The sequence below is a fragment of the Lathamus discolor genome, chromosome 6 (genome assembly GCF_037157495.1).
Source record: "Lathamus discolor isolate bLatDis1 chromosome 6, bLatDis1.hap1, whole genome shotgun sequence".
Lineage (NCBI taxonomy): Eukaryota > Metazoa > Chordata > Aves > Psittaciformes > Psittacidae > Lathamus > Lathamus discolor.
In genome coordinates this window covers 3240148-3262639 of record NC_088889.1, presented here as the reverse complement: position 1 = coordinate 3262639, position 22492 = coordinate 3240148, and the positions used below count along the sequence as shown (strand labels likewise).

Sequence of the window (22492 nt, the reverse complement as noted above, 5' to 3'; positions counted from 1 at the left end):
CCACGCAGCTTCTCTTCTCCAGGCTGAACAGCCCCAGTGTTCTCAGTCTGGCTCCATACGGGAGCTGCTCCAGCCCTTGAGTATCCATGTGGCCTCCTCTGGACTTGCTCCAACAGCTCCATGTCCTTCTGATCTTCCCTGCAGAGAAGGACTTGGGGGTGTTAGTTGATACGAAACTGAACATGAGCTGGCTTCAGTGTGTGCTCGCAGCCCAGAAACCAACCGTATCCTGGGCTGCATCAAAAGGAGCGTGACCAGCAGGTCGAAAGAGGTGATCCTGCCCCTCTACTCTGCTCTTGTGAGACCTCACCTGGAGCATTGTGTGCAGTTCTGGTGTCCTCAACATAAAAAGGACATGGAACTGCTGGAACAAGTCCAGAGGAGGCCACGAGGATGATCAAGGGACTGGAGCACCTCCCGTATGAAGACAGGCTGAGGAAGTTGGGGCTGTTCAGCCTGGAGAAGAGAAGGCTGAGTGGAGACCTCAGAGCAGCCTTCCAGTACCTGAAGGGGGCCTATAGGGATGCTGGGGAGGGACTCTTCATCAGGGACTGTAGTGACAGGACAAGGGGTAACGGGTTCAAACTTAAACAGGGGAAGTTTAGATTGGATCTAAGGCACTGGAATGGGTTGCCCAGGGAGGTTGTGAGTGCTCCATTCCTGGCAGTGTTCAAGGCCAGGCTGGACAGATCCTTGGGTGCCATGGTCTAGTGTGAGGTTCCCTGCCCATGGCAGGGGGTTGGGACTGGATAATCTTAAGGTCTTTTCCAACCCTAACTATTCTATGATTCTATGATTCTATAGACACCAGAACTGTATCAGAACTGCTGGGGATGCCAGAGATGTATCGATCCTTTGGTCCTTCCCTCAGGTATTCAAACAGCCAATGGAGGTAGTGGTCAGAGCATTACTTCAAGGCTGAGCCTACTTTTTTGGGCACTACTTTCATTTAGCACAATTTAGACAAAAAACACCATGGTGCTGTCTCAGTCCTGCTGTTGAACAGATGATTCTTATTCGGATGAATTATTGAAGGCTCAGGCCACGCTTAAAACCACCTGACGCTGTTTGTAGAGAACCATCCGTTGTGCTGGTTCTCCATACCCTGCACTTGCTGTGTGATCTCCTTATCTGTAAGAATGACCAATAGTGAGCAATAATGACCAGTAATGGCCAGTAATGATCAGTTCCATAATCACATATTCCACTTATTCCTTCCTTACCTCAACAGTAACAAATAGTTCCAAATGTGCTTTCAAAACCTGGATAGATGTGGCACCAGCTTTCTCTCCCACAGCCTCCTCAGAGCCCCCTTCACCTCCTTGTTCCTCAGGCTGTAGATGAGGGGGTTGAGGGTTGGGGTGAGGATGGAGTAACACACTGACACCAGCTTTGCCTGATCCCATGAGGATGCCTCATGAGGCTGGACATAGGTGAGGATCCCTGGTGCATAGAAGATGATGATGGCAGCCAAGTGGGAGGTGCAGGTAGAGAAGACCTTCAGCCTCCTCGTGGCCAAAGGGATCTGCAGGACGGTGTGGAGGATGTAGGTGTAGGACACCAGGATCATCAGGAGAGAGACCATGGCATTAAACACAGTGTTGTAAAAAAGCAAGAGCTCATTTGTGCTTGTATCTGAGCAGGAGAGCTGCAGGAGCGTGGGCAGCTCACAGAAGAAGTGGTTGATGCTCCTGGCCTGACAGAAGGACAACCTCCCCGCCAGCGTGATGTGCACTAGGGAGGTGAGGAACCCGATGGTGTACACCAGCACCACCATGCCATAGTAACGTGCCCTGGTCATGGTAGTGGTGTAGAGCAGGGGTTTGCACACGGCCGTGTATCGGTCGTAAGCCATTACCCCAAGGAGGAAGGTCTCACAGATAGCTAGAGCCAGGAAAATATACATCTGGGCAAAGCAACCCCAAAAGGAGATGTGGCTTCTCCCCAGCAGGAAAGTCTCCAGAGCTTTTGGGATGATAGCAGAGGAAAGGCAAAAATCCATGCAAGATAAGTGGCTCAGGAAGAAGTACATGGGGATGCGGAGGTGGGGGTCAGTGTTGATCAGCAGGATCATCGTCAGGTTCCCCAGCACCATTAAAACATACAGGGATAAGAAGATAGTGAAGATGGTGGTTTGTAGCTCTGGGGCATCAGAGAAACCCAAGAGGATGAAGCTGGAGAGAACAGTGAGGTTTCCTGCATCCATCATTTCAACAAGTTGATGGATTTGGATTGCAATGAAAGAATCAGTGAAACACACCCCTAAGAGAGAAATAATGTGGAAGTTTAGTTGGATTTTAAACCATAAAGTAAATGCAATAGAAAACATTGTCTTTTTAGTGGTGCATTTCTCTCTGTAGCCCCAAATCTGAAGTCAAAGAGGTCTAGGAAGTCATTACACAGCCTGAAATTAGAAGAGAATAATTCTACCATGATTGATACACACTGCACTAATGATACACAGAGAAACATCCTGTCCACCCAAGAGTAAGACAATAAAATCATATAAACACATCCCCAAATTTGGAAAACAAAAAAGATTTTATGTTTTCTTCTCTGGTTTCTGGGAAATTTTTTAGATTTTTTCTCTCTTTTTTGTATTTTTCAGAATGAATCAATGCTCTTCTGTACCCTCCTTAGTTGTGGTGCATCCTTTTCATCAGAACACAAAGCCATGTACTTGAAATTTGCTGTAAGTTCTAAGCTTATTTGCTTCTGAAGAACCCTCACGCTGCATAAGGTTAAGGGAAAGCAGTGGTCTTGGCTCCAGCAGAGCTTTGCTGTGATTGCAGAGATTATCCTATGACCAACCCAAATATCCACCTAAAGGTGTTGAGTATATGATATATAAACCAAAATTTTAAGGCTTTAGCTTGGATATTCTCATCTCTGCCATTCAATACCTCTGCATATGAGTTATCTGATGGAATGCCTATCTTTGAAAGGCTACACAGCTACTCAAATAACCCTAAATCACTTGTGCATGGGGTCAGGAATGTGGGGGGTTTTGAAGCAAAGCTACCCCATACTAGGGCACTTTTATTCACACCATGGGCTACCATAGAACGGTTTGGCTTGAAGGGAAATTAAATCTCACCCAGTCCCACCTGCTTGCCACGGGCAGGGACCCCTTCCACTGGAGCAGCTTGCTCCAAGCCCCTGTGTCCAACCTGGCCTTGAGCACTGCCAGGGATGGGGCAGCCACAGCTTCTCTGGGCACCCTGTGCCAGCGCCTCAGCACCATCACAGGAAAGAACTCCTTCCGTATCTCCAACCTGAACATCCCGTTCCAGTCTAAACCCATCACCCCTTGCCCTATTGCCACAGTGAAGAAGAGTGAAATTCAGCATGCCATCAAGCACGTGAGAGGCAGCACGACCAGGGTCAAACTGGACCCATCACCCATCAAACCCTTTTGTACCTGCTTGGTTAAAGAGGACGGTGGTGGTGGATGCAGTGCCTGCAGCTCCTTCTGGAGCCCATGCGATGGGTTGAAGGAGAGATGCTTGGGAGCAGGATGCTCCTGGCTGGCTGGTGGAGGGGTTTTATCTCACAGGAGGCATTACCTCAGAGGCTTGTGTTGTGCAAACTGTTCTCCCAAAGGACCCTCCTCCATCGGATAATTAGTTTGACTTGATCAGCAGAACAACCTCTCAGTTCCTCTCTCCCCAAAGTCTTTCTGGCTGCATCAACACCTCCAAGACCAGTTCTTCTGCAGAGACCTACCCAGGAAGAGAGGCCCAGGACAGTTTGCTCTGTATTTCCCCATCTATCACATACCTCTTCCTTTCAGTGTTTCCCTGAGGAAGCCCTTTACATCCACAGAGATCATCTAATATTGCATTGAAGGGAGCTGAAAACAAGCACAACAAAGCATCCTCTGTGTGGGTGGTTTGAGGTGGTCTTAGGGAGTCCTTTCTATCAGATGCATTTATTTCCATATACTTTACTAGCGATTGTACAACAGTCTGGTCAACAACATTGGCTCAAAACATGGCTGCTTTGAGGATATAACAGGATGAAGTCAGATTTCCCAGTCTTCCTCTGAAGAATCGTGAGTGCTGGCGTGTCCTGAATGCTTCTCCTAGAGGGGGAGACATTATAAAACCCTTGGGAGAAATATTAAATTATAACCTTGCTCCAGACATTTAGAAAACCCAAATGATAGAGCAAACAGGGGAGAAAACTGAACTATGAAGGTGTGGGGAAGGAAGAAGTAGAAGTATACAGGTGGGTTTAGATATTTTCAATGTAAACCTTGTTTTCTGCTGGAAGGCACCACTGACTGTTCAGGAGATGCACTGGACAAAAGTAGAAAAAGATTTCTGAGTGGTTTGGAATGTTTTTCTTCCCCATTGGGTACTGGGTGAAACCCAAAGTTTGTGAAGTGGGAAAATCAATATAACAGTGGGAGAAATAACCCTCAATCAAATATCGGAAAGAAGAGAAATGTGTAACACAAAAGTTATTTAAAAGAACTACATGAAGACCAAAAGAGCCACTAAGAATACCTGGGTGCGCTTGTGCAGGGTAAACAATGCAGCTTGAGGTCCCAGATGCAGACAGCTGGGTACTGCACTTGCTCCATCAGCTTCATCAGGGAGGCAGGCCAGCAGCACCTTGGCTGCTCAGGCTGGAGAAGGACCCCAAATCCTCCCTCTCACCAGCACTCAGGCTCTTTGCACCCCTACTGAAATTCACAGCAGAGCAGAGGCTCAGATATGACTTGTCCCCATTTCCCACAAGGGCTTTGTTGACCAACACACTGTCACAGCTTTATTTCACAGAATCCCAGACTGGTTTGTGTTGGAAGGGAGCTTAAAGCTCCTCCAGCTCCAACCCCTGCCACGGGCAGGGACCCCTTCCACTGGAGCAGCTTGCTCCAAGCCCCTGTGTCCAACCTGGCCTTGAGCACTGCCAGGGATGGGGCAGCCACAGCTTCTCTGGGCACCCTGTGCCAGCGCCTCAGCACCCTCCCAGGGAAGAGCTTCTGCCGAAGAGCTCATCTCAGTCTCCCCTGTGTCATTTCACGTGACCCAGCTTGTGGTCTGGACTTGAAATACCTGCAAATATCAGTTAATATTTCCTTAAAACCAGAAATAACACCAGAAAATATTTGCTAATATAAAACATGAGCTCGGATACCAGTTGGTTTGATGCCCGCAGGGCAAAGCCACCACCTGTCTTCTCCCTTTTGCTCTCTGAAGCCTGAAATATAGTTTATTGTTATGTTTAATAGCATTTAAATAAGAAAAGATATTAATTTCAAGTAATATTTAAGTAACAATCGCTTTGGACAACAACTTTCTTTCCAATACACAGTCACTGTCAGGTCTTGGGCTGCAGCCAGAGAAAGTCCTGTCCATCCCAGCACAGCATGTAGCCTTGGTTTAAGGAGAACCATGTGTTCCAGGTGTCATGCTTCCAGGTATATTCAGTCCCAGCTTTTTGAAGGTGCTATATCCACCCATCCTTGAAGGTGCCGTATCCAACCATCCTCTTCAAGGTGCAATATAGAATCATAGAATCATAGAATAGTTAGGGTTGGAAAGGACCTCAAGATCATCTAGTTCCAACCCCCCTGCCATGGACAGGGACACCTCACACTAAACCATCCAACACAAGGCTTCATCCAACCTGGCCTTGAACACCGCCAGGGATGGAGCACTCACAGCCTCCCTGGGCAACCCATTCCAGTGTCTCACCACACTAACAGGAAAGAATTTCCTCCTTAGATCCAATTTAAACTTCCCCTATTTCAGTTTTAACCCATTACCCCTTGTCCTGTCACTACAGTCCCTGACAAAGAGTCCCTCCCCAGCATCCCTATAGGCCCCCTTCAGGTACTGGAAGGCTGCTCTGAGGTCTCCACTCAGCCTTCTCTTCTCCAGGCTGAACAGCCCCAACTTCCTCAGCCTGTCTTCATACGGGAGGTGCTCCAGTCCCTGATCATCCTCGTGGCCTCCTCTGGACTTGTTCCAGCAGTTCCATGTCCTTTTTATGTTGAGGACACCAGAACTGCACACAATGCTCCAGGTGAGGTCTCACAAGAACAGAGCAGAGGGGCAGGTTCACCTCCTTCGACCTGCTGGTCACGCTCCTTTTGATGCAGCCCAGGATACGGTTGGCTTTCTGGGCTGCAAGAGCACACTGAAGCCGGCTCATGTTCAATTTCTCATCGACCAGCACCCCCAAGTCCTTCTCCGCAGGGCCGCTCTGAATCTCTTCTCTGCCCAATCTGTAGCTGTGCCTGGGATTGCTCCGACCCAGTTGTAGGACCTTGCACTTGTCGTGGTTGAACTTCATAAGGTTGGCATCAGCCCACCTCACAAGCGTGTCAAGGTCCCTCTGGATGGCATCCCTTCCCTCCAGCGTATCAACCGGACCACACAGCTTGGTGTCATCAGCAAACTTGCTGAGGGTGCACTCAATCCCACTGTCCATGTCAGCGACAAAGATGTTAAACAAGACCGGTCCCAACACCGATCCCTGAGGGACACCACTTGTTACCGGTCTGCAGCCGGACATCGAGCCATTGACCACAACTCTTTGTGTGAGGCTGTCCAGCCAGTTCTTTATCCACCGAGTGGTCCATCCATCAAATTGATGTCTCTCCAATTTAGAGAGAAGGATGTGGTGTGGGACAGTGTCAAACGCTTTGCACAAGTCCAGGTAAATGACGTCAACTGCTTTACCCTTATCCATCAATTCTGTAGCCCCATCATAGAAGGCCACCAAATTGGTCAGGCAGGATTTCCCCTTAGTGAAGCCATGCTGGCTGTCACCAAGCACCTTGTTGTTTTTCATGTGCCTTAGCATGCTGTCCAGGAGAATGTGCTCCAAGATTATTTTTATCGAACCATCCTTCTTGAAGGTGCAATATCCTACCATCCTTGAAGGTGAAATATCCTACCATCCTTGAAGCTGCAATATCCAGCCATCCTTGAAGGTACAATATCCAGCCTGCTTCTTCTCCTCACCAGGGCAGGGAACCATGAATGAACAAAGAGGAGAGGACTCTACTTTTTGCTTTCCTCATGGCGTTCTTCATATCCTTGTTTCTTAGGCTGTAGATGAGCGGGTTCAGCATGGGGACAGCCACAGAGTACAGCATGGAAACCACCTCGTCAGACATCCAGGAGAGACAAGTGGCTGAGGAAGAAGTACATGGGGGTGTGTAGGCAGGAATCCATTCTGATTAATGCAATTAGTCCCAGGTTTCCTATGAAGGTAACCACATAGATGGCAAGGAACAAGACAAAGCACATCACCCGCAGGTCTTCCCTGTTTGTGAAGCCCAGGAGAATAAACTCAGAGGGGGACGTATAATTATCTTCAACCATAGTGACCCTGTAAGCAGTTTGCCTGCTTTATGTCTTTAAATTGAAATGCTGAATAGGCCCAAATCCCTCAATAATGTTAAGAATGTCAGGTTTTGTCTATCAATCAGTTACACCACTTAAAGTCAATAGAAAGTGTGTATATATACATATATACACACACATACGTATATATATGTCAACATAAGGTAAATTCTCTTTGGGAGAGGAAAACACCAAGTTCCCAAGGCCAGTCTCGGCTGAACACCACAACCACCACCAACACACTTGGAAGCAAGTAGATATTTTAAGGCAAGGAGGGAGGGCAACACCAGAATGAATAAACTGCAGGGTTCCTCATAGTTCCTCTCAAGCCATTGACACATGGAAGTCCTTGAATTCCTGAGTAACTGCTGGGAAAAGGGAATTATTTCTTATCTTTTGGGTGCTGCCAGTCCAGTGTGAGTACATGAGAAATAAATGGGTGTTCTCTGTGTCCCAGGAGGAGCTCTTTGAGGGCAAATGTGGCTTTCCTTAGGGTAGGATGGTGCAGAGCCAGGATTTCTCTCCTCACTTTGCTTTAGACACGATGCCTAACTTGGAGACAAAAGATACATTCAGGCTTGATCAAAGATAAATTATCCCTGGCAGAAATCAGCAGCTCCTAAAATCACAGCTTACGACAGGTAGAATAAATCCTCATTGATTTTTCCTGCCTAGCATTAATCATCGTTTGACAGAGTTACACCAGAGAGCAAAGCAGGAGTGCGCGCTGCCTGGTATCTGACAAGCAGAGCCGTACTTAAGAGTCATCATTATTTGATGACCCTTTGCTGAAGGGATAAGGTCCACCTCCAGAGCCAGACTCCTCATTTCAGATGTCCTGTGAGCAAATCGTGTGGTCTCCCAGTGTTATTAATGGGGCTTTAGAGCTGCTTTTCACTGCTCACATAGAGATGCCAGAGGCAAAGCAGCTCCCGAGACATCACCACAGAGCTGGAAGATGTGACCCAAGTAATGAAAATCAAACTCTTTGGGTCTGGGGCTCAATCCTCCCCCTGAGGCAGCATCCACCTGCCCAGACACACACATCTCCTGCCAGAGGAGAATTGAGAACTGGTTGAAAGGAAGAAGGCAGAGAGTTGTGGTCAATGGCGCAGAATCTAGCTGGAGGTCTGTGACTAGTGGAGTTCCTCAGGGGTCGGTGCTGGGACCGGTGCTGTTTAATATTTTCATCAATGACCTGGATGAGGGAACTGAGTGCACCCTCAGCAAGTTTGCTGATGACACAAAACTGGGAGGAGTGGCTGACACACCAGAGGACTGTGCTGCCATTCAGCGAGACCTGGACAGGCTGGAGAGTTGGGCGGGGAGAAACTTGATGAAATTTAACAAGGGCAAGTGTAGAGTCTTGCATCTGGGGAAGAACAACCCCATGGACCAGTACAGGTTGGGGGTTGACCTGCTGGAAAGTAGCGAAGGGGAAAGGGAGCTGGGGGTCCTGGTGGATAGGAGGATGACCATGAGCCAGCAATGTGCTCTTGCGGCCAAGAAGGCAAATGGCATCTTAGGGTGCATTAGAAAGGGAGTGGTTAGTAGGTCAAGAGAGGTTCTCCTCCCCCTCTACTCAGCCTTGGTGAGGCCGCATCTGGAATATTGCGTCCAGTTCTGGGCCCCTCTGTTCAAGAAGGACAGGGAATTGCTTGAAGGAGTCCAGCGCAGAGCCACGAAGATGATTAAGGGAGTGGAACATCTCCCTTATGAGGAGAGGCTGAGGGAGCTGGGTCTCTTTAGCTTGGAGAAGAGGAGACTGAGGGGTGACCTCATCAATGTTTACAAATATGTAAAGGGTAGGTGTCAGGATGATGGAGCTAGGCTTTTTTCAGTGATATCCAGTGATAGGACAAGGGGCAATGGGTGTAAACTGGAGCATAGGAAGTTCCACGTTAACATCAGGAAGAACTTCTTTACTGTAAGAGTGACAGAGCACTGGAACAGGTTGCCCAGGGGGGTTGTGGAGTCTCCTACACTGGAGATATTCAAGGCCCGCCTGGACAAGTTCCTGTGTGATGTACTGTAGGTTACCCTGCTCTTGCAGGGGGGTTGGACTAGATGATCTTTTGAGGTCCCTTCCAACCCTTGGGATTCTGTGATTCTGTGATTCTGTGACCTGAAGCTCACAATTAACAAAGGCTCACCCTCACTTTTTCTTGCTTGACAAACCAACTGCTTGGTATGAAGTGATCCAAGGTGCAGATATGAAGCCTGGGATGTTTCTAAGGCTGCAGCTTGTGCTATACACCAGAGCTTCCCCCCAGCAATCAAATCTCCCTGCAGCTTGAGCACACTCACTGGAATGGAGATAAACTAAAAACCCATACCTTGCCGCCCTCGTTTAGATATTACCCATGCAGGCTGAGGGTCCACACTCTGCTGAAGAGTTAACTGAATATTTGTCCCTGTCTTCCTGGGGAAAGGACCTCCATTTGTGGCTTTCCTACTCCGATTTGGCAAGATCTCGCTTTGTGGCCAAGCTTTCAACAAGCTGCCCTAGGACTCACCAAGCAGACTGTTGCTAGTGTTATCCAAGATGTAGCTCTTGACATTATGGATAGGAGAACATCCAGCTGCTGTTGAGACCCTACAGCCGAGCAAAACCTCGCAGCACAACCTCCCGGTTATGTAGCAGTTAGCTTGCTCTCACAGAAGCATAGAATCCCAGCGTGATTTGTGTTGGAAGAGACCTTAAAGCTCATCCAGTTCCAATGTCCATCATTCAGGGACCCATTCCACTGGAGCAGCTTGCTCCAAGCCCCTGTGTCCAACCTGGCCTTGAACACTGCCAGGGATGGGGCAGTCACAGCTTCTCTGGGCACCCTGTGCCAGTGCCTCAGCACCCTCCCAGGGAAGAGCTTCTGCCTAAGAGCTCATCTCAATCTCCACTCTGGCAGTCCAAAGCCATCACAGCGGATGTTATCCTCAAGATCTCAGTATAGGAACAAGTGGAAGATGCCAGCTCTATAGAGCTACAACACACTGTTTGGCTAGCTGCTCTTCTGAGAGTCTTACAGCACAAACTATCAAATGAGTGAAGAAAAGGATTGTTTAAAATATGAAGCAAAAAAGCCCCATGCTCACACCACCAGCATCCCTCTGATTCCTCAAGGTGATGGTTTCTGCTGCCCTGAAATAAAGCAGAGGAGGTAAGGTCTGCTACAAGGCCTGTGGATCCTGTGGATGCCACAGGACAAAGCAGGGTTTGCATATCGGGGATTTCCTCCTCTTTGCTCTCAGATCCAGTTGAAATGGGTTTTAATACTCACAGCTTCTCCAGGCTGCAGCTAGAAGGGTAATGCTGCTCTGTCTTCTCCCACGCAGCATCTACCCATCCTTCCAGAGCGTTGTCCTTTGTGGTATTCACAGAGCCAGGGGTAAAACAAGTCAGGGGATTACACATTAACCGCCAGGGAGCTGTCAGACCAGGCAAGGGTCAGCCCAAAGGGCTCCCAAGAGCCAGGCCAGGAAACACCCAACAGGTTTTAAATTAACCGCACCAGAAGGTGTTATTTGAACAATACCAGCCTAAAATTGTTGCCTTTAAGTGTTTTATACAGCCTTCAAAAATCCCCAAAGGTGGTTTAGTACATATTGGTATGTAGTGTGTCGTATCTGTATTAAAAAACCAGATTACCTCTTGGGAAGGACTCTTAGAAGTGTCCCTCCCTCAGTGGAGGAGAAACCCAGCTCTCCTTTATCTCAGTTTATGCTGCTACTTAGAATGAAAATACAAAAGCACAACTTCCTTTTCATCTTGGTGCAGCTGCATTTACTTTTCAATCAGAAATGCTTCCGTTACTGTGCTCCCAAAGATGAGAGGGGGCTGCAGGGCCTTCCAGGAAAGGACAGAAGTCACCTCGTCACTCCCCAAAAGCCCTAGTAGAGAATGACCCTGTTTTGTCCTGCCTAGCACTCAATGTTCCGTAACAAAAGGTGGGTTTCCTACCCCATGCCGGTTACCAGGATAGATCCACCAGTAACCCAGGAACTTGGTTACTGTATAGGCATCCTCACCCATTTAATTCAGCATCAGAGAGCGCCTAAATAATCCCAGCTGCTCGCCTGGGATTATTTAGGTGGTGATGGGTGTCATTTGCATACATCAACAACAAGGAATTAAATCCTTCACCTACATGGGATAAAGGTTGAGACCTTACCTGCTTTGAGATCTGATGTGTTTTCGTCTGCTTTCATTATAAAATCTGGGATGGCTTTGTCAGGAGTAAAGATGTGCAATGGGGATACTTTCTGAGAGGGATCTGTGGATCTACAGGAAACAACTGATGGAGAAGGGAATCATTTAAAACACCATGAATTAGCACTTCAAAGTGTGTATGGATAGCCCAGACTATTTAAGAGAAAACCATTTAAAAGGCAGAGTGAATTTGCTATCCTCAACATCAGAAGGACATGGATCAAGTCCAGAGGAGGCCACGAGGGTGATCAGGGGCTGCAGCACCTCCTGTATGCAGCCAGGCTGAGAACATGGGGGCTGTTCAGCCTGGAGAAGAGAAGCTGCGTGGAGACCTCAGAGCAGCTCCCAGTGTCTGAAGGGGGCTACAAGGATGCTGGAGAGTGACTCTTCATCAGGGACTGAAGTGATAGGACAAGGAGTGATGGGTTCATACTGAAACAGGGGCAGTTCAGGTTGGATGTAAAGCAGAAGCTCTTCCCTGTGAGGGTGCTGAGGCGCTGGCACCGGGTGCCCAGAGAAGCTGTGGCTGCCCCATCCCTGGCAGTGTTCAAGGCCAGGTTGGACAGAGTCTTGGGTGACCTGGTCTAGTGTGTAGTGTCCCTGACCATGGCAGGGGGTTGGAACCAAGGTCCTTTCCAACCCAAACCACTCTATGAATCTACAATAATCTACATGTCATACAACCTGAAGCCTCAGCCAAGAATTGCATTAGGAAAAGTGGGGTTTAAAGCATCATTTCTAAATGTGAGGGGACTTTGAAGCTGTTAAACCATCTGACATTGCTTTAACAGGGTCAGAAAATAAACTGTCTACACAGGATCAGCCAAGAGTAGAGGCAACATGATGGCCTTAGTTTATTTATCTATTATTTCTCAGCTTCCTGGGCAAGAACAAGCCACTTGGCTACTCAAAGCTTCCCAGCGAGTAAGAAAAAGGTGGTTTTATCTGAAATAAAAAGGAGTGGCTATTCCCAGCAATGTCCAGTAGGTGGTGGTGATGTATAAGAAATCCTGATCCATGATTTCCTAGTCACTTATTTCAAATCTTCTGCCTTTTGATACCTAGAGGGACTCCTATGACCATTTTGCACCTCTTGGAGGTGACCACAGAGAGCAATGGTACGAAGAAGGAACAAAAGTCACATAGGAAAAGGAATGGATTTTGTTCAGAAGTAGATGAAATGCAGCTTTGAAGGGGAAAGGGGCATCTAAAGAGCAGGCATATGTGGATACTGTCATGTCCAGCTGGCAACAGTAAGAGTCAGCTTCAGGATGGTAACTTTAGTAAAGAGTAAGAATAAAGAATAGGAATAAACTATAAATAAAGAATAAAAGATAAATGATAAAGAATAAAGTATAAATAAAGAATAAAGTATAAATAAAGAATAAAGTATAAATAAAGAATAAAGACTTAGTGCTGGCCAGGGTCACATCCCTGTTTGGGTTATTTTCCCCTGTATTAAAGAGTGTTTTTCCCCCTGGCGATGCCACAGCTCAAGTGACCACAGGTGGAAAATCCCCATCCAGGACCTAGCCAAGCCTTCTCCTTCCTGTCAGCCCATCGTCTCCAAATCCCCTCCCGGAGGAGCTTGATAACACAATTGGATCAGGGACATCTCTCACCTTTGAGTGATGAGCTGCTAAAGAAGTAGGGAAGTTTTGGGTGCGTGGGGAAACCCTGTGGTACTGTTCCCCCTGGTGGCATCGCGATTTTATAGCAACCAGGATATGGGGGAGCTGCAATTTGTGCCAGGAATTACTTCTAGAATGGGAAAGAAAGACTTTTGGTTGGGTTTTTTTCATTCCCTTCAATGTTCCTGTTGTTTCAGGCTGCTTGTGCGTTTCCATGTTTGCTTTGGGTTTCTTTAATCCTCATTGCCTCAAACCAAAGTGCAACTCTCCTGCGGCCAACTCCACTGATAACATTCTTGCCTTTGTTTTTAACAAACCGCTGAGGGTATAAATTAGAAAACTCCTTAGAGCTTCACTTAAAGGCTTTGAGAAAGGCAGAACTTGAGGAGGAAAAATGAAAGGCCGAAGTTCTACAGCTGCCTGAAAAGAGGTGGCAAAGCCCATTTTGACTGTGATTTAACTCAGCAGCCTGGTTCCAAACACAGACCTGTTGAAGAATTTGCATTTCACTCACCTGGCTCACGCACAATATCCCACTGCTCCATAACTGCATTAAAACATCAGTTCATCTGTTTAGATCATGGGATTCCATCCTTTCTGGGAAAAGCTTTTCGTAGGAGCTGCCTCCCCCACCCAGCCCATAAATCACTGAGACCCCAACTAAACTGAGGCAAAGAAAGTCAGTATCGTGTGTGTTGGTGTTCACATTTAGCACAAGAATATATTGTGTTATATATAAATATGTAGTTTAGGATGCATTTAATATTGTGTTTTTATATATATACACACATATCTATGTGTTTATGTGTATAATTTGCGAGTCATAGGAACAGAGACCTCCTAGATGTCCTTTCTGAACAACAACTATGTCCTGCTGACTTCATGGTCACATCAGGTTGCTCATGGCCTCATTCAGGCAACTTCTGAACATGTCCATGGGTGGAGGCTCCACAGCCTCTGGGACAAATCCTCATGTTACCCACATCCCTGGATCAGGGTTTTCAAAGCCTGACTGTGATTCTTTCTGCTGTTCTCCTCAGAGCATCCTTCATCTCTTTGTTCCTCAAGCTGTAGATGGGGGGGTTGAGCATGGGGATCACCACCGTGTAGAAGACGGAGACCACTTTGTCAGTGTTCAGGGAGTAACTAGAGCTAGGGCGTAAATACATGAAGATGGTTGTTCGTACAACATGGTCACCACGATCAGGTGGGACACGCAGGTGGAGCAAGCTTTTTGCCTGCCCTCAGCAGAATGGATCCTCAGGATGGCAAAGAAGATGAAGACGTAGGAGACCAGAATGGCAGAGATGGTGCTGAGCTCAATGACACCAGCCAAGGAGAAGAGGATCATCTCCTTGATGTACGTGCTGGCACAGGACAGAGCCAGGAGAGGAGGAACATCACAGAAGAAGTGGTTGATGATATTGGAGCTGCAGAAGGGCAGCCTGATGATGAAGGTCATCTGAATGATGGAGTTCGGGACACCCCCAATGTAGCACCCTGCCACCAGCCCCACACATAACCTCCGAGTCATGACAGACAAGTAGAGCAGGGGGTTGCAGATGGCCACGTACCGGTCATAGGCCATGACAGCCAGCAGGAAACACTCAGTTGTCACAAACACAATGTAGAAGAAAGCTTGACTCATACAGCCAGCAAAGGAAATGGTCTTCTTCTCCAATACAAAGTTCACCAAAGTCCTGGGGGCTACCACAGAGGAGAAGCAGATATTAACAATGGAGAGGCTGCCCAGGAAGAAGTACATGGATGTGTGGAGCTGTGGGTGACCTCGGACGGAGACCATTGAGCTATATTAAACCAAACTCACTCAACTCTGTGTAAGTTAGGCACTAAGTTAAGATGCTCACCCTCATGAAAGTGTGAATTACAGGTTTCTGTCCCTGATAACATGGAGGTTCAGAATAAAACAACTAAATCTTTACAGGATTAAAGATGAGAATAAAAATCTTACCCCACTAGATGAGTGTCAGGACCAGAAGCCTCAGTGAAGTTCCGTTCTCCATCAGCAGAATATTTCTTTGTAGAAATATTCTTCACATTTTAAAGTGAATATCACTATTTCAGGGTCAGTGGCTGGGTCAATCTTTCCTTGGGAGTTTTCTCCTCTCTTCTTCTCCAAGGCTCCTTAAACATACCAAAAGCACCATGATATCTGACCAGTGTCTAAATGGGCTACAAGAAAGATGGAGAGGGGCTTTGGGCAAGGGCCTGTAGGGACAGGCCAAGGGGAATGGCTTGAACCTGCCCGAGGGGAGACTGAGATGAGCTCTTAGGCAGAAGCTCTTCCCTGTGAGGGTGCTGAGGCGCTGGCATAGGGTGCCCAGAGAAGCTGTGGCTGCCCCATCCCTGGCAGTGCTCAAGGCCAGGTTGGACACAGGGGCTTGGAGCAAGGTGCTCCAGTGGAAGGGGTCCCTGCCCGTGGCAGGGTGCTAAAACTGAATGAGCTTTAAAGGTCCCTTCATCCCAAACCATTCTGGAGACATGGATCACAGTGGCTGTTTCATAGCTGCAGTGTGGGGTCTTGATCATGGGCTAAGAGAAAGGCTTCCATGGTGCTGCCATTGTTCTCTGTACCGAAACACAGCTGCACACACAAAAGAGAAAAGCAGAGTAAATTTTGTATTGAGAAGAGATGCTGTGCTGATTTTGGTTGTGCTATTTTATCATAGAAGCATGTAACGGTTTGGAAAGGACCCTAAAGCTCATCCAGTTCCAACCCCATGTCCAAGGCAGGGACACCTTCTATTAGAGTAGGTTGCTCCAAGCCCCATCCAACTTGGCCTTGAACACTTCCTTGCGTTCCCTGACTTCTATGAATGGGAAATCTCAATCTTGGTGTCACATTAAATTGCTCATACATTAAGACTCCTCAATTTGAATTTCACATGGAGAAACTGGAGATAGAGGCTGAAGACAAATGCATGTTAGAGTCACCATCTGCTACATCCCAACACAGTTTGATTAGATTCATTGTCATCGGTCCCACCAGTAAAAGCATTGTCTCATTGAGCTTTCCTTTTTGCATGTGCAAGCACTGAAGGGTTGGATGTGCACCTAAAAGCCTTAATTACAAGTGTGTGTATGTTAGATCCTCTGGGTTTAGGCACATTATTGAAAGCAGCAGTTATTCATTGCTAGTGTGTTTGCACAGCTGAGTACAGGCACAGAAGCTGGAATTCATCTCACCTGACATTGCCAGCCTAAAAATGAATTACTTCAGTTCTTCCATAGCCAATAGAAGTGATAGACTCTTCCATAGGAAGACCAGAAGATGAGCTGTGCCTTGCTGCTTCCTTGCAGCTTCCTCTATGCTCCAGTCAGGTTTGCAGGACTCTCTCAATTGCCTCTTGTGCTGGATGCTCCTCAATGGTCCTGATGATTTTCTTGTCTGGCCTCATATGTTCATTCTAATGTTTGTCATCAGGTACCACAAGGGATGGGCAGAGAGATGAGGAGACAAAGAAAAGAAAGATGACTCCCCTTGAAGATTTACCTTCTTGGCTACTGTGGTGCTGTATCCCTTTGCTGACCCTTTAAACCCAGGAATTCTCACTCATGGTCTTGTCCATCAAGATCCCATGTGTCCCATGGAGCCGTGAGCTAGAGCATGTCACCACCATGAGGGTCCAGCATGGGATCACAAGTTTAGAGACCACAAGAACAAAAGCACGATGAAGACCTCTGTGTGAGAGCCCCACACCACCTCATCTCCCAGGGCAGAGCAAGCAGGTTCGTCCTCTCCTGTCCCAGCATTGCCTGTGGTGTGTGGTTGGGGATATTTATCCACTGCTTCATTCTGTGTTTCCTTAAGGAGCAGGTCCCTGAAGCAGATACCCAGTGTGGCCTTTGCACCCAGTGAAGTGTTGCTGCACGGTTGTGCATACCCCAGAGATGCCCTCAGTTACTCCCTGCACCCAGAAAGACAATTTCAGAGCTTTCATAGCTCTCCATGTTACGTGCTCACTGTTTCCATCTCTGTAGCTGCACAACATCCAATGCTCTTTACAACGAGCTGATTCTATGTTTTTACTAGCGTGAATGTGGGAGGAAACAAGAACTCTTCCTAGGAGTCTTCCCCAGAGCATCCTTCAGCTCTGTGCTTCTCAAGATGTGGATCTGGGTGATTAACACGGGGATTATCAGGGTGAAGTCAACAGGCACCAGGTTGGACAGAGTCTTGGGTGACTTGGCCTAGTGTGAGGCACCCCTGCCCATGGCAGGGGGTTGGGCTTTCAGGTCTTTTCCAACCCAAACCATTCCATAATTCTATGACACCCTTTTGTCCTGGTGCAGAGAATAACTTGGGCTCTGCAGTCAACACTGAGAAGTGGGAATTTCTGGGTGGTACTCAATAAAGCTATTTAGGACGGTTGTTTTGGAGTAAGGTTTACTGGTTCTTAGAAGACACAGCAACAACAGGGTGAGAATGGTCAGATAAGAACCAAGCCTGTAGACGACTGGTGTTGATACTTCACTCACAGATAAAATAGACAACAAAAAGCAATGGGCATTCTAGGTCAGCACCTTTTGATGACAACACTGTTTGTCTAAAGTTACAGTGATTGAATTAAGTTGTCATGTATCAGTCTCTGGTTAGAAGAGGAGCACAACATTTTTCTGCAGGGATGAAAAATACTCACATTTTTTACTTTCATGACTTCTGTCCTTAGCAGTGCTGTGAAAATCTTTTCTTGATGCTTTATTTTTTTTCTGCACAGAAAATAGTATTTAACCATTTTGATTCATAGGGGAATATTATAGTTACAATGAAAAAAACAAACCAAAACAAAGCAGTAGTAAATAAACATGATAATCACAATGCCAGAAGGAACACATGTGAGCAAGCTGCTTCAGATTGAATTCCTTATGCTGTTCAGCAAATATTTATGAACCTGGACGTAAACATATCATATTGACAAGGGACCTCACTTCCTACTCAATGGCTTGTTTATTTATAGTCTGGGAACCTGGACAGCCATGTTTTCTCCTATTGAACCAATGAAAGCCTTAATAAAGCAGCTAGCATTATAATGTTCATGCATATAAAAAGAATAATACCCATAAAAATATTGACGTGACTTCATCTTTCCAAACAACAGTTTGCCTTCTTCAGGAAACAATACCAGTGCTCCTATTTCACATGCTCCACGCAGGTGGCCCCTCATGCCCCCATGCGGGGGGAGGAAGCTCTCACGACTCCCGGGGTAGCCCCTGGACGTTGCTGCTTGTCCTCTGTAGCACTGAGCACAGCCCCTTGACAGGGCTCCCCTTTGGGCTCGCTTCTTGCCCGCTGCTCAAGCTCGCAGAGGGAGCCACTTCTGCTCTTCCCTCGGCTCCATGTCCCCAGGGGCTCTGGCTTCTGCACAGCAGCCTGTGCTTGAAGGGCTTGATGCTCGTGAGCATCGGCTCTGAAACCAACCCAAAACAAAACCCCATGACATCATGGGAAATTCGGTAAAAAGAAGATAACGTAAGGCAAAAGATAAGAAACCAAACTAAAATCAAACGGAATCCTAAAATAAAACCTTTTTTGCACTGTAAGCTTTGTGTCCTTGAAGCTGAAAAGCCCTGGCATTGCAGGGGAATAGCAGTGCCACTGTTATTCAGGTCGGGGTGGGTGTAGGGAATGGAATGGCATGGGATGGGATGGGAGGGAATGGGTTGGCATGGAATGGAGAGTCCTAGAATGGAAAGGAATGGAAGGGAATGTACTGCACTAGACGAGGTTTGGAATGGAATGGGTTACGCTGTGTGATGCCTCCAAGTCTGCCTGACAAGTGGAGCCCGAGGTCTAAGGGGTCCAGCCAGGAGAGCAGCAGTTGCACTGCAGCCTCTGCAGTGCAGGTCCCAGGGCCATCCAGGAGAAAGGGGCAGGCTGAGCTACAGCACAGCTCAGGCAGGGACTGAAGGCCCCAGGCTGAGCTGAGACACGGCTCCTGGGCCCTCGGCGGGAGGCAGCGGGGTGGGGGTCCCAGCAGAGATGGCTCCCAGCTACTGAGGCCTTTCAGTACCCCCAGTACCCTGGCAGAAGTAGCCCTGCTCTGCTCATAGGCTCTGCTTTAGACATTGACGCTTGGCCTCTTTGGACACCAAGGAGTGGACATACGCACTTTCTCTCCGATGCACCCCCGTTCTTCTTAGGCTCTTGTGCCTCAGAACGTTTTCCCAAGGGAAACAACTCAGGCATTTCTCAAAATGAGGACAAGGCAGTAAAAGCAAATCCATGGGGATCTGAACAGCTATTGCTCGCCTCCAAAAGAGCTGCAACCATTTGCTTGAGGAGCATGTCCTGCTTCAGTCTGAGGCTAACAGCCTGGCTAGTGCGAGACGTGTGGGAACCCTGCTCAACTGGATGAACACAGAAGACTTCCATGATGCCACACATGTCTTTTTCTCCTCTGGGGCCTGCCTCTGGAGAGATTTAGATTAGACATTAGGCAGACATTGTTCCCTGTGAGGCTCTGGCACGGGTTGCCCAGAGATGTTGTGGCTGCACCATCCCTGGCTGTGCTCATGGCCAGGTTGGATGGGGCTTGGAGCAAGCTGCTCTAGTGAGAGGTGTGCCTGCCCCTGCCAGGGGGACTAGAACCTGCTGAAGAGAGAGCCTCTGCCCTCCTTGTAGCTACCCTTTAAGGACTGGAATGCTGTGAAGAGCTCCCACAGCTTTTTTAACGCAAGCTCAGACATATTCCGCTCCATTCCATTCCATTCCATTCCATTCCATTCCATTCCATGCCGTCACCTGGCAACGCAGCAGTCACAATGTCCCGGGACAGTATAAAAGGGAGCAGGCTCCTGTGTCCTCTGGCCTCCTGTGCCCTACTGGGTCAGGGAAGCCGAGGAGTTCCTACAGGAAGTCCTTGAGGAGCTGCTGCAGTTCCTTGTTTGGAGGTTCTAGCAGGAGAGCGCAGCTACTGTATAGCCGTGAGTGAGGAAGGGGAGTGCAGCTACTGTATAGCCGTGAGTGAGGAAGGGGAGTGCAGCTACTGTATAGCCGTGAGTGAGGCAGGGGAGCGCAGCTACTGTATAGCCGTGAGTGAGGAAGGGGAGCGCCTGTGTCGGGGAAGGTTGTCCTCTTGCCGAGCGTGCAGTCTGGGGAGGGACGCATGTGGAGTGGCAAGGGAGGAAGGGGACACGTGCGTAGCCCGCCAGATGAGCTGAATCAAGCCCAGCGATCAACAGGGTGACAGATATCGCAGGCAGACGGCCCTGAAATGCAGGCAGAGCTAGAGGCTGGGCAGAGAAGAGCTTCAGAGTTGTGCGCTGCAAGGCCAGCTCCTGGCAGGGCCAGCTTCTTAGCTGGCGGCAGGGATAGCAGTCCTTTTCAGCTGGATAGGCAGGGCTAGATGCTGGGAATGGCTTTTTGAGGAGCACCGCAGAGCTCCCCATTCTCATCCCCCACGGAGCCGGGGGCAGCAGCCATAAGCAATGGGATGCAGAGGTGCTTCCAGAGATGCCAGCGCTTTGGAGCAGCCACTGATGCCCTGCCACGTGTAGGAAGGATGGATTCTCGCCCCCAGGCTGGATGGGGCCGGGGGCCTTTGGCCACTCTCAACAGCCCCTGAGGTGGCTCCAGATTGAGGGAGAATACGGCTTGGGCATCTGCGGGGAGGCGCGAGCAGCCTGTGGACCAGGAGCAGGTCCTGCTGCCATGCTCAGGGACAGCCGATCGCCAGTGCTGGGGTCAGGAAGGAATTTTCCCCCGGGCCACATTGGCACTGGTGCCGGGGGTTTTTTGCCTTCCTCTGAGCATGGAGCAGGACCACTTGCCAGGGCTCCTCTGCTCCATTCTGGCTGCGGTACTGCCTGCTGCTCATGCACCATGAAGGTGGCCCCTGGTGTCCTGCAGCTGGGGGGGGAAGGCCTTTTTTCCCCCATGGAGGGCCTGCCAGTGTCCCCGCAGGTTTTTTGCCTTCCTCTGCAGCGGTGAGCCAGCCCCTTGACAGGGCTCCTTTGGGCTCTTGTGGCCCAAAGGCTGCTGCTCCTGCTCCACGCAGGTGGCCCCTCATGCCCCCATGCGGGGGGAGGAAGCTCTCACGACTCCCGGGGTAGCCCCTGGACGTTGCTGCTTGTCCTCTGTAGCACTGAGCACAGCCCCTTGACAGGGCTCCCCTTTGGGCTCGCTTCTTGCCCGCTGCTCAAGCTCGCAGAGGGAGCCACTTCTGCTCTTCCCTCGGTTCCATGTCCCCAGGGGCTCTGGCTTCTGCACAGCAGCCTGTGCTTGAAGGGCTTGATGCTCGTGAGCATCGGCTCTGAAACCAACCCAAAACAAGACCCCATGACATCATGGAAAATTCGGCAAAAAGAAGATAACGTACGGCAAAAGATATGAAACCAAACTAAAATCAAACGGAATCCTAAAATAAAACCTTTTTTGCACTGTAAGCTTTGTGTTTCGTGTCCTTGAAAGTGGTTTTGGAGCTGAAAAGCCCTGGCATTGCAGGGGAATAGCAGTGCCATTGTTATTCAGGTCGGGGTGGGTGTATGGAATGGAATGGCATGGGATGGGGGGGAATGGATTGGCATGGAATGGAGGTTGCTGCTTTTCATCTTCAGTATTGATCACCTCCCCATGTCAGGGCTCGTCTTTGGGTTTCCTTCTTGCCTGTTGCTCTCGCATCTACAGGGCCCTTGATTAAAAACTTATGTTCATCTAGAATCTTCAAGCATGACCTGGTTCTAGAGCTGGGTCACAGCTACTGACTACCTGCAGATGTAGGGTTGTGGTTGGGGAGCCCTTAAAGAAAAGGTAGTACTTAACTGGGAACCTGATGTCCCAGGAGTGCAGTGCCCTTCTGTGAATGTCTTTTGGAAGTGCCTGTCTGGGATTCAGCAGCTTCTGGGCGAGATGCCCCTTTTTACCACGTCAGCAGTGACCAAACCACTCAGTATTTTAGTGTTCCATCTGTTTAAAGAAGTGTGTTATTTAAACCAAGCTTATTATCCAGCAAAGTGAAAAGGCACAGGATCAAACTTCTTTCTATACGAAATGAAAATCATGGCACATACTTACTGGGTGGGAATGGGGAATACTCTTCCAAAGGACCAAGAAACTCTTTACTGTTCTCATAATAGTCTTCCCAGGTGACCTCCTTGGGTGCTTCTTAACTTTGCTACTGGTGAAATAAGGTTGCTGCGGCTTTTTTCTTTCTGTGGATACCTGCAGTTTGTAGATGGTCTAAAGCAGCAGCTCTTTAGTTAGAACATACTAAACACATTTAAAGAAGAAGGCCTCTAAGACATGTTAACACATACCTGCATGACTGCTT

General features: G+C 48.4%; 1 protein-coding gene, 1 long non-coding RNA gene and 1 pseudogene across 2 annotated transcripts; all 3 read right to left on the bottom strand.

Annotated features, from left to right (window-relative positions):
- Window positions 1-1255: 1255 nt before the first annotated feature.
- Window positions 1256-2206, bottom strand: LOC136016829 (olfactory receptor 8I2-like). Its single transcript, XM_065684505.1, has one exon. It carries the CDS (start codon window positions 2204-2206, stop codon window positions 1256-1258), a length of 951 nt encoding a protein of 316 aa, XP_065540577.1.
- A 5134-nt stretch (window positions 2207-7340) lies between these two features.
- LOC136016476 (uncharacterized) lies at window positions 7341-10721 on the bottom strand. The gene is made up of 3 exons (XR_010613604.1): window positions 10643-10721; window positions 10458-10503; window positions 7341-7916 (listed from the first exon to the last, which is right to left on the bottom strand). It is a non-coding gene; the product is annotated as an uncharacterized LOC136016476 (long non-coding RNA).
- A 3174-nt stretch (window positions 10722-13895) lies between these two features.
- On the bottom strand, window positions 13896-15006 carry LOC136016475 (olfactory receptor 5A1-like; annotated as a pseudogene).
- Window positions 15007-22492: the final 7486 nt, after the last annotated feature.